Source organism: Gallus gallus, chromosome 2 (assembly GCF_016699485.2).
Source record: "Gallus gallus isolate bGalGal1 chromosome 2, bGalGal1.mat.broiler.GRCg7b, whole genome shotgun sequence".
Classification (NCBI taxonomy): domain Eukaryota; kingdom Metazoa; phylum Chordata; class Aves; order Galliformes; family Phasianidae; genus Gallus; species Gallus gallus.
The window spans coordinates 92,098,035-92,110,745 of record NC_052533.1 but is presented as its reverse complement, the minus strand read 5'-3'; the positions used below and the strand labels follow the sequence as shown (position 1 = coordinate 92,110,745).

Sequence of the window (12,711 nt, the reverse complement as noted above, 5' to 3'; positions counted from 1 at the left end):
TTATTCCATTTAAGGAGATTTGCTGAGAACTATTCATTTCTCATCTAAGGACTAAAATGTCAAGTATCAGGAACTCAAAAATGGCAACATTGTGGATGATCTTCGGAATGTTCTGTAAGACTTACATGCTCACTAACCAAAATATAATGCTATCAACATACAAAAAGCTTTATTTTAATGTTTTATGTTGTTGCAAACTCCATTTCATATTAAGGGTCAGTAGTTCCAAAGTTAAATACTCAGCAGACTTCACTGAATCCAAGACTCATTTCCCATATGGTAAAAATGGGCATAAGCTCCCCTCTGAGTCCATTCATATTATTTTTGACATTGAAAACCTTCAAGTCAGTTATACCCTCACTGCAACATGAGACCTTGGAGGTAAATGAGACTGAGTCCTATAGACTTGCACGTTGTATCAATTGGCTCGGTGGAAGTATGGCCTGAGAAAAGACCGCACCATTGCCACAGTCCCCATACAGCACTCTGAATTTCATTTGGCAAACTAGTTTTAGGATCAAAATGTTGCTGTAGTTTACTCTCCTCTGTTTTTGTTTGTTTTCCAACAAAGCCAAGACAAGTCTTTTTCAAGTCAAGCTCAGTTCTGATAAAGTATCAGAGAAAATCACATTAGCTCATGGAGTGCCCAAGGAAGAGTTCCCATCTTCCCACCATGTCTCCCATGCTTAGAGGCTGCTCTGCTTTAGGAATGGAGCACTGACCATTCATCAGTACTGCATCTTCACTGCTAAATAAAAGAAGGACAGGGAGTGAATCTCGACGCTGGCAACAGACAGTTCTCTCTCCTTAACCATTAAAATCACTTCCTGGAATGATTTTGGCCCATGCCAGTGTGGTCTTCCTCATCAGTCAAGGACCATTCACAACAAATGGTTTGGATCTGTACTGGTTACTGGGAAGGTGAAAGGAGTTTATCTGTTCATGCAGAATTACACCAGTCTTGAACCCAGTGAATGCTTCCCAATTTATTTTAGTCTGTGTCACAAACTGCTCTGCACACTAGCTCAGAGGAGGATAGCTCTTTTCTCCTAACTCTTCTCAGGAACACAACACTTTCTGTTTCCTTAATTACAGTGATTGTGGTGATTACTGAGCAGAGATTGAAAGGGATACTAAGTAAGCATTCATGCTACCTTTCCTTAATTCATGCTTTTATATGCACTTCCCTGCTTCATTTTAGAGCAAAAGGTTAAACATTTTGTTGCAATAATCTACCAAATAAAGTGATTCAGATCTTCCTGAAAATGAGAACTAGAGATGAAAACACAATTCAAACTCCCAACTTTATCTACTCTTTAGCCAATAAATAAATAAATAATAAAATAAAATAAAATAAAATAAAAAGATCTTTTCACAGTTTTACTCTGACTTCAGTAAACTAAAGCAAGAAGGTACTCTATGAATACGTCTTGTTTCACAGCTTTCTTTCTGCAACAGTATATGCAAACACAATCACAATCACAGTAAACCTCACAGAAATACAGTGACTAGAATAATGACTAAGAACAAAGTATGCATAAGTACTCACACACACACAAAATCAAGTAAACAGACAAAAAAAAAAAAAAAAAAAAGCATTTATTCCATACTAGATTGGAATCCACTGTCTAATCAGAGGAGGAGGGATGACATGGTCCTCATTCACAAGTAAATCACATTCACATCATACATCTTACATGCCATTACAGGACCACAGTGTCAGGAAAGGATTTTGCTGTGTCCAAATGAAATATATTGAAGCTATGTCAGAAAATGATTGCATTTCAAATCATAAAAATCTTCCATGTTTAGCTTCCAATTATGTTTCTTCAAAGACATTTAATATGGCAGAAAAGTTACTTAATGCTTACGTCTGCCATCTTTTTCATCTAATTATCTTTCAGAAGAGCTATACTGAGATTTTACATTCAGTGAACAAAAAAGTCATTTGGGTTCCAGCTACAGAAGAACATTTACAACAAAACACACAGTTAAGATTTAGATTCTGATCAGTCTCTGAGGCTGTGTATGTGTAACAGCAGCAATTAAGCAAAAAATGTTTCAATTTACCAGACATCATAGAAATGAGAAACCGAACTTTATCTATCTGGGATACTACAGTACTAACAGTTTTGAATGATCCTTAGTATTTCTGGTTGTACAGCTATTATTGATAGGAAAGATACTTATAATCTCCTTTGAAAGAGGATTTTTTCTTTGTTTCGATAAATGTCCTTGAACACAAAAAATCAACCTGAAATACGAAAGGACTTTGAGAGGAGATAATTTTTATACAGGTAAATATCTAGGAGTAAAGAGTTTAATGTCTTTAGAAAAAAAACATGGAAGATTTTGAAAAAGCTCACTCTAAATTTCCACAAGGATATAAAGTGTAAGATTTACTTCATAAGTTAAGAAATACTTTTATTCATAAGCAATTCTGGTCCATAACTTTATTTATATATAAGCATTTATTTAGTAAAAACTGAAGAGCTGAAAAAAACATATAAGTGTTAAGATTCTTTATTTCCAAAACAGCTCTTAAAATGTACTGTGTAAAGTATAACGGTCCTACTGCCCACATATATTTAACACCAGCAAAAGACTGCTCCTACAAAAACTCCTATTTGGTTTCCCTCTAGAGTATATGTGCCCAATTTTCTGCAGTCTGGCAAAGTCTGCTGCAGTGTTTGTTCCAAGCAGCTGTGAATTTTGCCAGGTAAGAGTCATGAATATGTGAAACAAGGGTAAAATTAGTCCCAACAGAGAACTTAATGCACACATTCAGCTATTTCCTACGTTCTCTATATACCCAATAGGATTAAACAACAACAACAACAACAAGAAAAAAAAATCTTGATTCATTTTGAAAGGTAGATGAGACTCACCAGAAGCTGCTCTACAGCATAATATTTTTTGTACTGAGTCCATGACTTCTGGATGACCTAAAGCACTTCTTTTAGAAAGGCATCCAACCTGGACTTCAAAAAATTCCGGTTGTTCCAAAAGTTAATTATCATTACAACCAAAATAGAAGAAAAAAAATGAAAAAAAGAAAATAGAAGGAAGGAAAAAGAAAGGAAAAAGAAAGTTCTAGCTGTTTGATCTGTTTACAACTTTGACTGCTAGTATAGATTCTACAACCAAAAATCCTCTTCACTTTTAAAAACTCACAGTGTATGATCACGGCATTTTTTGCCAGCTCTTTTACTTTCCCAAGATAATTTTGAAATGATAAAAGTCTTACATACACTTATGATGACCTAAAATATAGGGAAAAACTTGCATTGTGAGATGAAAATCAGTTTTATTATAACAGACTATCTGCTGCAGTGCTCACTTGAATCCTTTAAAGTCAGTTGGAATTGTATTTGTGGAAAGCCATCAGAATTTACCCTTGATAGTATTTGATAGCAAAAAAATGCAGGAAAGAAAGCAAGCATGCAGGAAAGAAACCTGCTGAGCCATATACATATTTAAAGTTGGGTTACACAGTAGTCAATACTCTATGGTACTGGCACACTGAGCTAAGATATACAAAGAGGAGACCTCAGTGTGGGAATGCTACTCTGGATCACATCAACAGTCCCTGTAGTTTGATACTTGGTATGTAACAGCAGACAGAAACTATTCCAAGCATGCTGGAATCTCAGTAATATTGAAATAAGATGTAAAGAGAGATGTTTATGGATATTTATGTCTTGGATTAGAAAATATTACAGTGTATAAAAGATAAGTGAAAATATTTTCATTGGCTAGCCTTCTTTGTCATTTTAGGCTGTCTTTATCCATTGAAAAAGAGTAAATTGGAACAGATATGTTACTTTAACTACAAAATATTATTTTTTGTACTTCAGTGTGTCTCCTTTTGCCCTTTTCCAAAACTGATACTTCCAAAAGTATGGTTCTTTAGACATCTCTACTTACTTTGGTGACTTTTAAAAAACATTCTATTCTTGATCATTTTGGAAGGCAGAAATAGACAGAGATGAATATGTCATGCAGTATGCATGGTTCCCATCAAATTACATATGATACAGCTGACATCATCATAGGTTTTAAACTACCCAGTTGGAATCCAAACTGTTCAACACAGTTGGACAAGAAGCAAAAAAAAAAAAGCCTAAAATCGATTTATCCCATAGAGTATGAAGACATCTGTTGAATTCAGATTATTTCCTGTGCTGCATATTACTACAAAGTTGTCAACATAGAATTTCATTGTCTAGAACACAGATGTTTGATTAAATATTTCCTTCCTATACTTTGATATTTCCAGTTTGAGCTATTCTAAAACAGTCTATTTCAATATTAAATTTTACCACTTTTCATTTTATTAATTGCCTTTTCATAAATACTTAAAATAATAAAGACAGGTCCTTACAATAAATATATTTCAGGCACCCTCTTACTAACAGGAGGAATCTCATGGCTTAAGAGACTGGATTAGGGTTTACAGAATTGATGGGTTTTTGTTGTTGTTGTTATTGTTGTTTGTTTGTTTTTTCCACCACCCTTCTCTTTGTCCCTGTGCCTCAGTTCCTAGAAAATAAAACAGGCATGTTACCTCCCCTCCTCAGGGGAATGTTGAGATCATTTCACTGCAGTGTGCAAAAAGACCTGGATTTAGCAACATAAATTATACAAAAATATCACAGTATAATACTAAGTAAAGCATATGGAACCTATATATTCATTATTATTATCGATTTTCACTGCCGTTTTAAAAGTATTTCTAAACTATGAAAGAACTGACACGCTTACGATGCATCTGCTTAAATTCCAGACTCATATTGGAAGAATACTGGAAGACTGGAGAAGCATAAATTTATCTCAAAGGGCTTGTTGACTCCTTGATTTATAACCATATCTCTTTACTTCTGACTTCAGTCAGTTTACCTATCACTAAAGTGTAATTCAGAGATCTTATTTATTTATTTTCTTTTCAAACTAATACATACAACATTTACCATCCATCATTTCCCTGAAAGATTTTTATGAATTATGTTTCTATTAGTAACTCAGCACTAGGTTTGGAAAGACAAACTATTTTCTCTAAGTGTTTTTTGGAGGGTTCTAAAACAGCTAATTCATTTAGAATGATCTATACAGCTTTCAAAATCTCTCTTGGAACAATCAGCATCTTTAATAAAATAAGTATTTCTATAATTCCTGGTTCCAGAACGTGAAGTTAATAATTCTGTCCAACTCAGCATGTATAGAGCAATCATCCTTGTTGTATTTTGCATGTAATCACAACTCATGCATGAAAATTTTAGTTTCAGGGCCTTACCATTTCTGTTCCTGATTCATCTTTTCTGTTACCAACTTCCAACAGTATCTAATCTTTTGTTACCTTCTGCAGATTCCTTTTTACAAGAATCTCTTCACATCCATTTTGCTAAGATTCTTGAAAATAAATTACAAGTATGTAATAACCCTTCTTTACATCAACTCCAGACCTTCCACTATCTAGTCATTGAGAACTGTACCTTACATCTACTATTTTCCGTGTAGTTATTTTTTCTTGTTGTTGTTCCATTTTGTTAATCTACTTATTTTCATTTCTCATGAACACTTGGGTAGAAAATATTTTTATGCTCACTGGATGGATGTTTTCTGCATAATCTTCTTTACTGTACTTTGCCCAGTTATGCTTGCCATCACTGATTCAGTTATGATAAGTTTAAAAAAATGATATGAGAAGTCAAAACCATTTTAGTTTCCTGTGTTCATGCCTTTTATTCATTTTAAATATTCTGGTTTCTGTTGTGTTACAGCATTTTAGTTTCTATTTATTCTCTAAAATAAATAATACTGTTTATTCCTAAGTGACTTATGTATACTTGACACCTATTTTATTAGTCTGTTAGGAAATCTAGCATTTTCCAGTATTCCCTAGTATGCTGTACAATGTATTTTAATTTTTTATTAAAAGAAGAAATTGCTGAGATACATAGAACTTTTCTAAATCTTGCTTCTTGAAAAGATTTGTCATGAACTTACAAGCTTTATCTACTCTTCACATACAGCAAAGTAAAATACTTTTTTTGGCAGATGATAGACTACAAAGATTCATTGGCTGGTCACCTTCTATAATGTAGACACACTCTCTGTCAGGAGGATACTTGTTGGGATAGTTGGGAGAAGTGAAGATGCCTCCTTCTGCATATTTTGTCCAAGTTCCACACTGCACTGGTTTCTGTCCTTCGGCAGTAGTCTGCTTTTCTGTGAAATGATCACATTAAAAATCATATGATTAGCTTACAAATTATGATATCTCTGTGACACTGTGAACTCCCCTACAGAACAAAACAATCCTTTCTGATGGTGGTCTCAGCTTTTTCCTGATGAATCTAAGTATGATCATTGACCTGGAGGGAAATTAGGCTGCTCTTTAGAGGTATTCTCACTCAAAATATTTTTTCAAAGCAGAGAAGAGACTTGAGTACCTGAGGGAAGTCATACCTACATCACCTTTTAAATTACATACACAAGAATAGAAGACATGAGTTTCTGACTTGCATACTTCAAAAAATTCAAGCATGTGCCTTCTCAAGAAGACACAAAATCAAGGGAACAAACAAGCAAACAAACCAATGAAAACCACTCCAGAATTCTAGTAGAACTGTTTTTAACTCACAGTGCTGTGAGTCTAGATTCACCTGACAGAGACGGATGGGGGAATTCCTGGTTTCTTATTCAAAGATTTCCTTTTGTTTTTATCTTGCTGTTTGCTGTAAAATGAACAAATAGCTCTGAGGTCACAAACCACAGCCCAGAACTTTCCTCCTCCAAGGTGAGTCATCAGAGAGCAGGGTCAGTTCTCATTTGCAAGCCCTGAAACTCCTGTGTTCCCTTTCTGCACTCTGGCAGAGAGCTTGAAGACAAAGATTTTAATCTTTTCAGGCTGAAGGAGATGAAGAATCGCTTCCTGGGCATCGTGCTATAACTAGTAGGCCAAAATAAGATGAATTTATTGGAGGAAAAAAAAAAAAATAGACTTGAAGGGACAGCAGGTTCTAGGAAAAGCACCAGTTCTTAGAGTTTACAGGAATCACAAATGGCCTCCTGTGCTTTGTTCCCAGCCAGGTGTCTGTATCCAAAGTCTGTCCCGCCAACCCTCTCATGTTCAGAGCCGACTTGTTTGAGGTTCTTAAGATCAATGGAGGGAGACGGGCACCTTCCAAGGATGATTTCAACCACCTGAGATCTGCCTTAGACTCTACATGCATTTCTCTTTCTTCATGGTCCGTATCCAAGCTAAGGATGAAATGGATCCTGATCTCCTGAAATGAATTCAGGTTTGCAGGGAGTGAGCATTCAGACATTAGTTCAGACACACATTCTGCTGAGCATCCCTCCCTGCTTGGCCATCACCTCACTTAGCATGCAGGGTTTCAAAGACTGGTTTTCTATCCCCACACTGCACGAAGTGCCAGGATGCCTAATTTCACATTTTGAATTCTATTTCAGCAGTAAAAAAGAGTTTGAGAAAAAATTGCTTGGTACCAAATACGAACATCTAGTCTGAAAGAGAGGGCACTCTGCAGCCATTAGATAAGGTCAGGCTGAGCCTTTAGTTAGATTTAGCCATGGATAAGGTCACTAACTTGTTAAAAAAATCACCACTGGATTTTTGGCAGGTTACAGACTGAAAACAAATGAACAAACTACAGACACTGGAAGTAGGTGGACTACAAACAATTTCCAGACCTTCATTAACAACTCGCATCCAAACTTAAGACTTTAATATGATATTTGAAAAACAAGTCTGAAGTTTACATACCTGTTCCTTTTTTGGTTGCCCCAGACAAATGTAGGATGATTAGACTTGCTACGACTGAAAGAGAGATTTGCATTAGATATAATAGTGTATTAGTGCCTGCAATTAAATCAAATGTAAACATCTGAAAAGAACACAAATTAAATAGAATAACTGTAAAAAAAAATCAGTATTTTGTGTTTACTTGTATCCTTACGTTTCACTTTTTATGTGAACTCATTTGCTTGTAACCTGCTCACCTAAGTGTTTATCTTTGTAAATGTATTCAAATAAAGAGAAGAACCATTTGGCTTAAAAGGCAATTTCTAAGCATTAATTTTATTTTATTTTATTTTACCTTTTTTAATATTAAATCAAAACATTTTAGCAATATGTATTGATATAATCATAGCTTGGGCCAGTAATAATAATAAAAAAAAGCTGTATTCAATCAAAGTAGACAAAGACCCATTAAGTTTCAGTGCCACTGAATCACTTTGGTTTCTTATCAAGGCATAATAAAATTAAAAAATAAGTACTGGGACTATGAAAGAAGTGAGGGCTGAGGTTTTCATATGCAAATCCTCAGTGAAATAAATTACTGTGTGTGTTTAATAGTCTCATTAATATAGTTTGTTTGACTTGACCAAAATATGTTGCTTTATGCAGCAGTTAATCTTCAGTCTGTTTTATAAATAAAAATCTCCAACCATGGTAGGACAGATGTGCATCTTGGGAACAAATATTGCATTCAACTTGGAGACAATTCTTGAGTTTTGGGCATTACAGAATATAATGTTTCAACTACAAAAAGCTAAGAGGGAAATGTTCAGATCAGTAGTAGTTCAGATAATTTTGCTTCAAAAGACCAAATTAACTAGCCAGCTCTCTGATGAAGAAATCATGCAGTGATGATGGTAGTGTTGAAGCCCTGGCACAGCTGCCCAGAGAAGCTGTGGTGCCTCATCCCTGGAGGTGCTCAAGGCCAGGTTGGGTGGGGCCCTGGGTACCTTAGCTGGTGCGGACAGCCCTGCCCACAGCATGGGGTGGGGCTGGGTGGGCTTTGAGGGCCCTTCCAACCTAAGGCATTCCATAGTTCTGTGATTTTTTCCCACCTCCCTGGTCTTCTCCAGCTATTTCCAGGAGAAAGTGGGGTAGGAAGAGCATGAGTTCCTGGAGCACTCAGGATTTTGACCCTAGCGAGTTTGGCATAAAGCCCAGACTTAGCGCTCAGGCAACACTAAAGTTAAAGTGTAGATGAACTTGTATGTTTATCCTGAGTATTCGGGATCCATCAGCTTCTGTTTGTAATGTTGACTATATGGAGGAATTGGTGGCCTTCAACACATATAATTGAATTGAATATAATTGAATTGCTTTCCTCTTCTTATCCCCAGTGGTCCTTCTGAAAAGATATCTATTTCTATGCCTTTGACCCTACCTGTGTGACAGAGGGCTTTAGGTGTGCCTGACAGCTACCTTATTAAGCAGGGAAAGGTTGAAGTGCTGGGAAAATGAAGTCTTGGCAGCACATTCTCTCCTTCTTGGTCAGGCTCACAGTCCCTGCATCTTTCTGAATCCCCCAGCTAACAGAGACGGATGTTGGCAGGGCTGGTAGTTAAAAACTCTTCTGTGTCATGGGCATTCAGTGAGAACATTGCATCTTCTGCTCAGATCTGGATGCAACCCAACCATTCATACCCTTACCCTCCTCAGGGATAGATTCTGGAAATGCATTCTTGCTGGGATTCTGACCATCGGCTATGTCAGAATCTGGAGGCAACAAAGGTTTTGCGCATTCACTAAGTTGCTCATTTATTTAGTTGTGTCTCATGCAGTGAACACACTGCATCTATGCCCATAATTCTGATCAGTCAAAACTGAATTTCTCCATACTTAAAGAGGTTTGGTGTTAGAATGTGAACAGAATATTCTTTAGGAAAGCTAGAATAGTCAGAACAGTAGCTAAACAAACCCTACGTGAGAAATGTTTCTTCGTAGGCTATTAATCACAATTCATGTCAATTTCTTACAGGGTCCCTTCAATCACCTTTATCTATCAGCTCTCCTCTTCTTTTCTAAATGTTAAAAATTGAAGTCCAGAAAATTAAAGAGACTTGGTCTAAGTCACTGAGATATAATTACAGATATGATAGAAAAACACAGGTCTTTTCAGTTCCAGCTAACCGCTAGAAAGAGTGCTTCCAAGTTGCAGAGCTGTGTTATTCCAAAGCAGGGAGCTACACTGACTTATCATCACAGGGAGTCAAAATAAATTTATTATAAAATGTAAAATGTAACAAAAAAAAAAAAAAAAAAAGAGAGAGAGATGCAAAGATTTTTCTGCACTTATCACATCCGTCACTTGGAGTGAAATACTTCCCCATGTTTAATAAAAAAAAAAAAAAAAAGAGAGAATTTTTCATGATACAGTGGCATTAACACCAACATTGCCAAAATACATATGGTGCCAGAAAGTAATTAAAATTCTGGGGCTTACAGGGAAAGATAACATGATACCTTTCACTCAAGCAGTCATGATAGTCCATCCTATGCTATGATCTCTCGCATTTTTCTTTTTCAAACCATCAGAAAAGAACATTTTCACAGAAAAAAAAAAAGACCCCCCCCCCCCCCCCCCCCCAAAGAGACCAATCACACTGTCTATATACATTCAAAGCTGTCCCTTGAGAAGCTTTAGCAGTACACCAACAATATTGGCATTATCCGGGTTTGGGAATTATTTCAAAGAGTTTCTACCAATTTTTTTGTTACATTCTCTCTGCCTTCTTCCTCTCTTTCCTCTCCTAATCATCAGTGTAATTATAATCACACTTTCTACTTCCACTGATTGCGCATCTTTGAATCTTTATGGATTTGTGCATTTTCCCACTGCAAGCCTCACAGTAAGAGGTTTATCTCTCTGCCAGGCAGCTTTTTGGAGGCTATGATTTGGCATGAACGTGGTTTAGCCTAGCGAAGAGTTTTTGGAAAAGCCATACCCGACCGTAGCATTGCTGTTTTACAGGTGTGGGCGCAAAGCGAGGTGGTGAAAGGAACTGTGCCCCTCCAGCAGTGAGGATACTCTCCAAAATTGTGCCAGGAGGAGAGGGTCCTATCACGCAGCCCGAGGTCTCGGTGGATTTCAGTACCCCCAGCTGCTCGGGGAGGAGCCCTCTGGGGGGTCGGGGGGAGGACCGCCGGCACGGAGCCCGCGGGCGGTGGGCGCAGCGCTCCTGGAGCCTCGCACCCCATGGCCGCCCCTGGGACCGCCGGTTCGAGTCCCGAGTGGGGCAGCAGGGGGCCGCTTTCCCTCTCCCCACGGCACGCCGAAAGCCGTTCAGACGCGTCGCGCCCAGGTGAAAGCCAGCAGACAACCCGAGCGGGAGCGCGGCATTGAGACACAAACCTCCCCCCACCGCACCGCAGGGTGGTGCTGAGGAAGGGGCGAATGGGGTGTTTTGGGGTGGGGGGAGTTTGCTGTGGGGTCCCGTTGGACGAGTTGTGGGGGCAGCGGAAGGTAAGGCTGGACGGGCGGAGATACTCACTGTGAAGGAAGCTGCGCCCATGGGTCATGTCTGTGCCTTACACAAGGGGCTTCGGTCTCCACTAATTCCATTTAGATACGGGAGGACTTCCAGTGGCAGGGAGAGGATGGAAGTAGGAAAAGAAAAAGAAAAAAAAAAAAAACCCGAAAAAAAAAAAAAACAACACCAAAACGCAGAGCCTACACACAGCGGAGCGGAGCAGCCCTTCCTCCCGCTCGCTCTCTCCTTCACCGCCTTCCACCGATCACGGCCGGCTCGATCCCATCACGGCGAGCTCCCGGCAGCACTGCCGGCAGCGGAGCATCGCGGCAGCGGGCACGGCGGCGACCCGCGCCTCCGGGTGCCGGCGGGCGGCGGCGGGGCGAGCCGAGCCTTAGTCCCCAGCTTCATACAGAACCCAGAGCGGAGGGAAACATCTCCTGCAGGACTCCGCGCCCAGCGACTTCCAGCCCTTCGGCTTCTTTTGATGCATTGAAGAAGGGATTAATGGGTCCGTCATCAGCTCCCCGTGCTTGCTCCTCTGAAGGGGTGGGGGTGGGCGGGAGGGAACCCGAAGAGGAGGGGTGGGGGGAAGAAAGATTTACCAAATAGGGGATTAAGTCATATTTGTGTGCAATGCGATCCTTATTAGAGAAGAAATCCTTTAAAATCGAACAAATCCATTTTGCAAAAGCCTCTCTCTCCCTGCGCGTTGCGTGGTATCAAGTGGTTGCAGCGGCGAGAGGCTGAAAACACATGGCACCTTCTGAGGTCCTCTCGGGAATGGATGGAGCGAGACGGAGACGGATGAGGGTTAGCGATGTCCCCTCACTGCTCCGGTCCGGGGTGAGGAGCAGGAGGAAACCCTGGAGACTCTTCCATTCATCCAGAACAGGGGAAGGGAAGGAGAGGGGAGGGACGGGGAGGCGGCAGCGGTGGGGAAGGAACGATTTCAGAACTGGGAAAGGAAGAGTGAGAGGAGAGGGGTCATTTCCCCTCGCCCCTCAGCTCACGGATGAGGGAAATGCTCAAAGTTCCTCCCTGAGCTGCACCTGATGCCAACCGAAAGGATGCTCCCCTTGGAGAAGAGTCTTCTCCATTTGCACGCACGCGCTCACGAAAGGGAGCAATAAAAGTTTCTCCGCTAATCCTCCGTCCGCAGATATAATGATTGCCTCTTCCAATCAGCCCTTAGACGACAGCAAAAATCTCTCCCGTTCTTTCCCCCCCTCCTTCTCCCAGGCTTATCCGCTTCCTCGGCTATATCCCCCCCACCCTCAGGCCCCCATCCCTCTGGCTGCGGAGGGAGAAGAGTGGGGCAAACATACTGAGAGTACTGAGACGAGCGGAAAGGATTTCAGCGAGAAAAAGCGGGGCGGGCAGAGCAAACGCCCGCAGGAGAGCGCGGCGGATGGAGGG

The 12,711-nt window shown here is 39.8% G+C and overlaps 1 protein-coding gene across 2 annotated transcripts in view; it reads right to left on the bottom strand.

Annotated features, from left to right (window-relative positions):
- The window catches only part of NETO1 (neuropilin and tolloid like 1), a 68,325-nt gene extending 56,016 nt beyond the window's left edge, over positions 1-12,309 (bottom strand). The window contains exons 1-3 of one of the 2 annotated variants that reach the window (XM_419104.8): positions 11,314-12,309; positions 7,790-7,843; positions 6,091-6,228 (exon numbers count right to left, since the gene is read on the bottom strand). In XM_419104.8, coding sequence (XP_419104.3) covers positions 6,091-6,228; positions 7,790-7,843; positions 11,314-11,341 — 220 coding nt within the window. In that variant the 5' untranslated portion in view covers positions 11,342-12,309. Of the gene's footprint in view, positions 1-6,090; positions 6,229-7,789; positions 7,844-10,767 lie in introns of both variants that reach the window. The other variant, XM_046928118.1, reaches the window with a different exon arrangement.
- Positions 12,310-12,711: the final 402 nt, after the last annotated feature.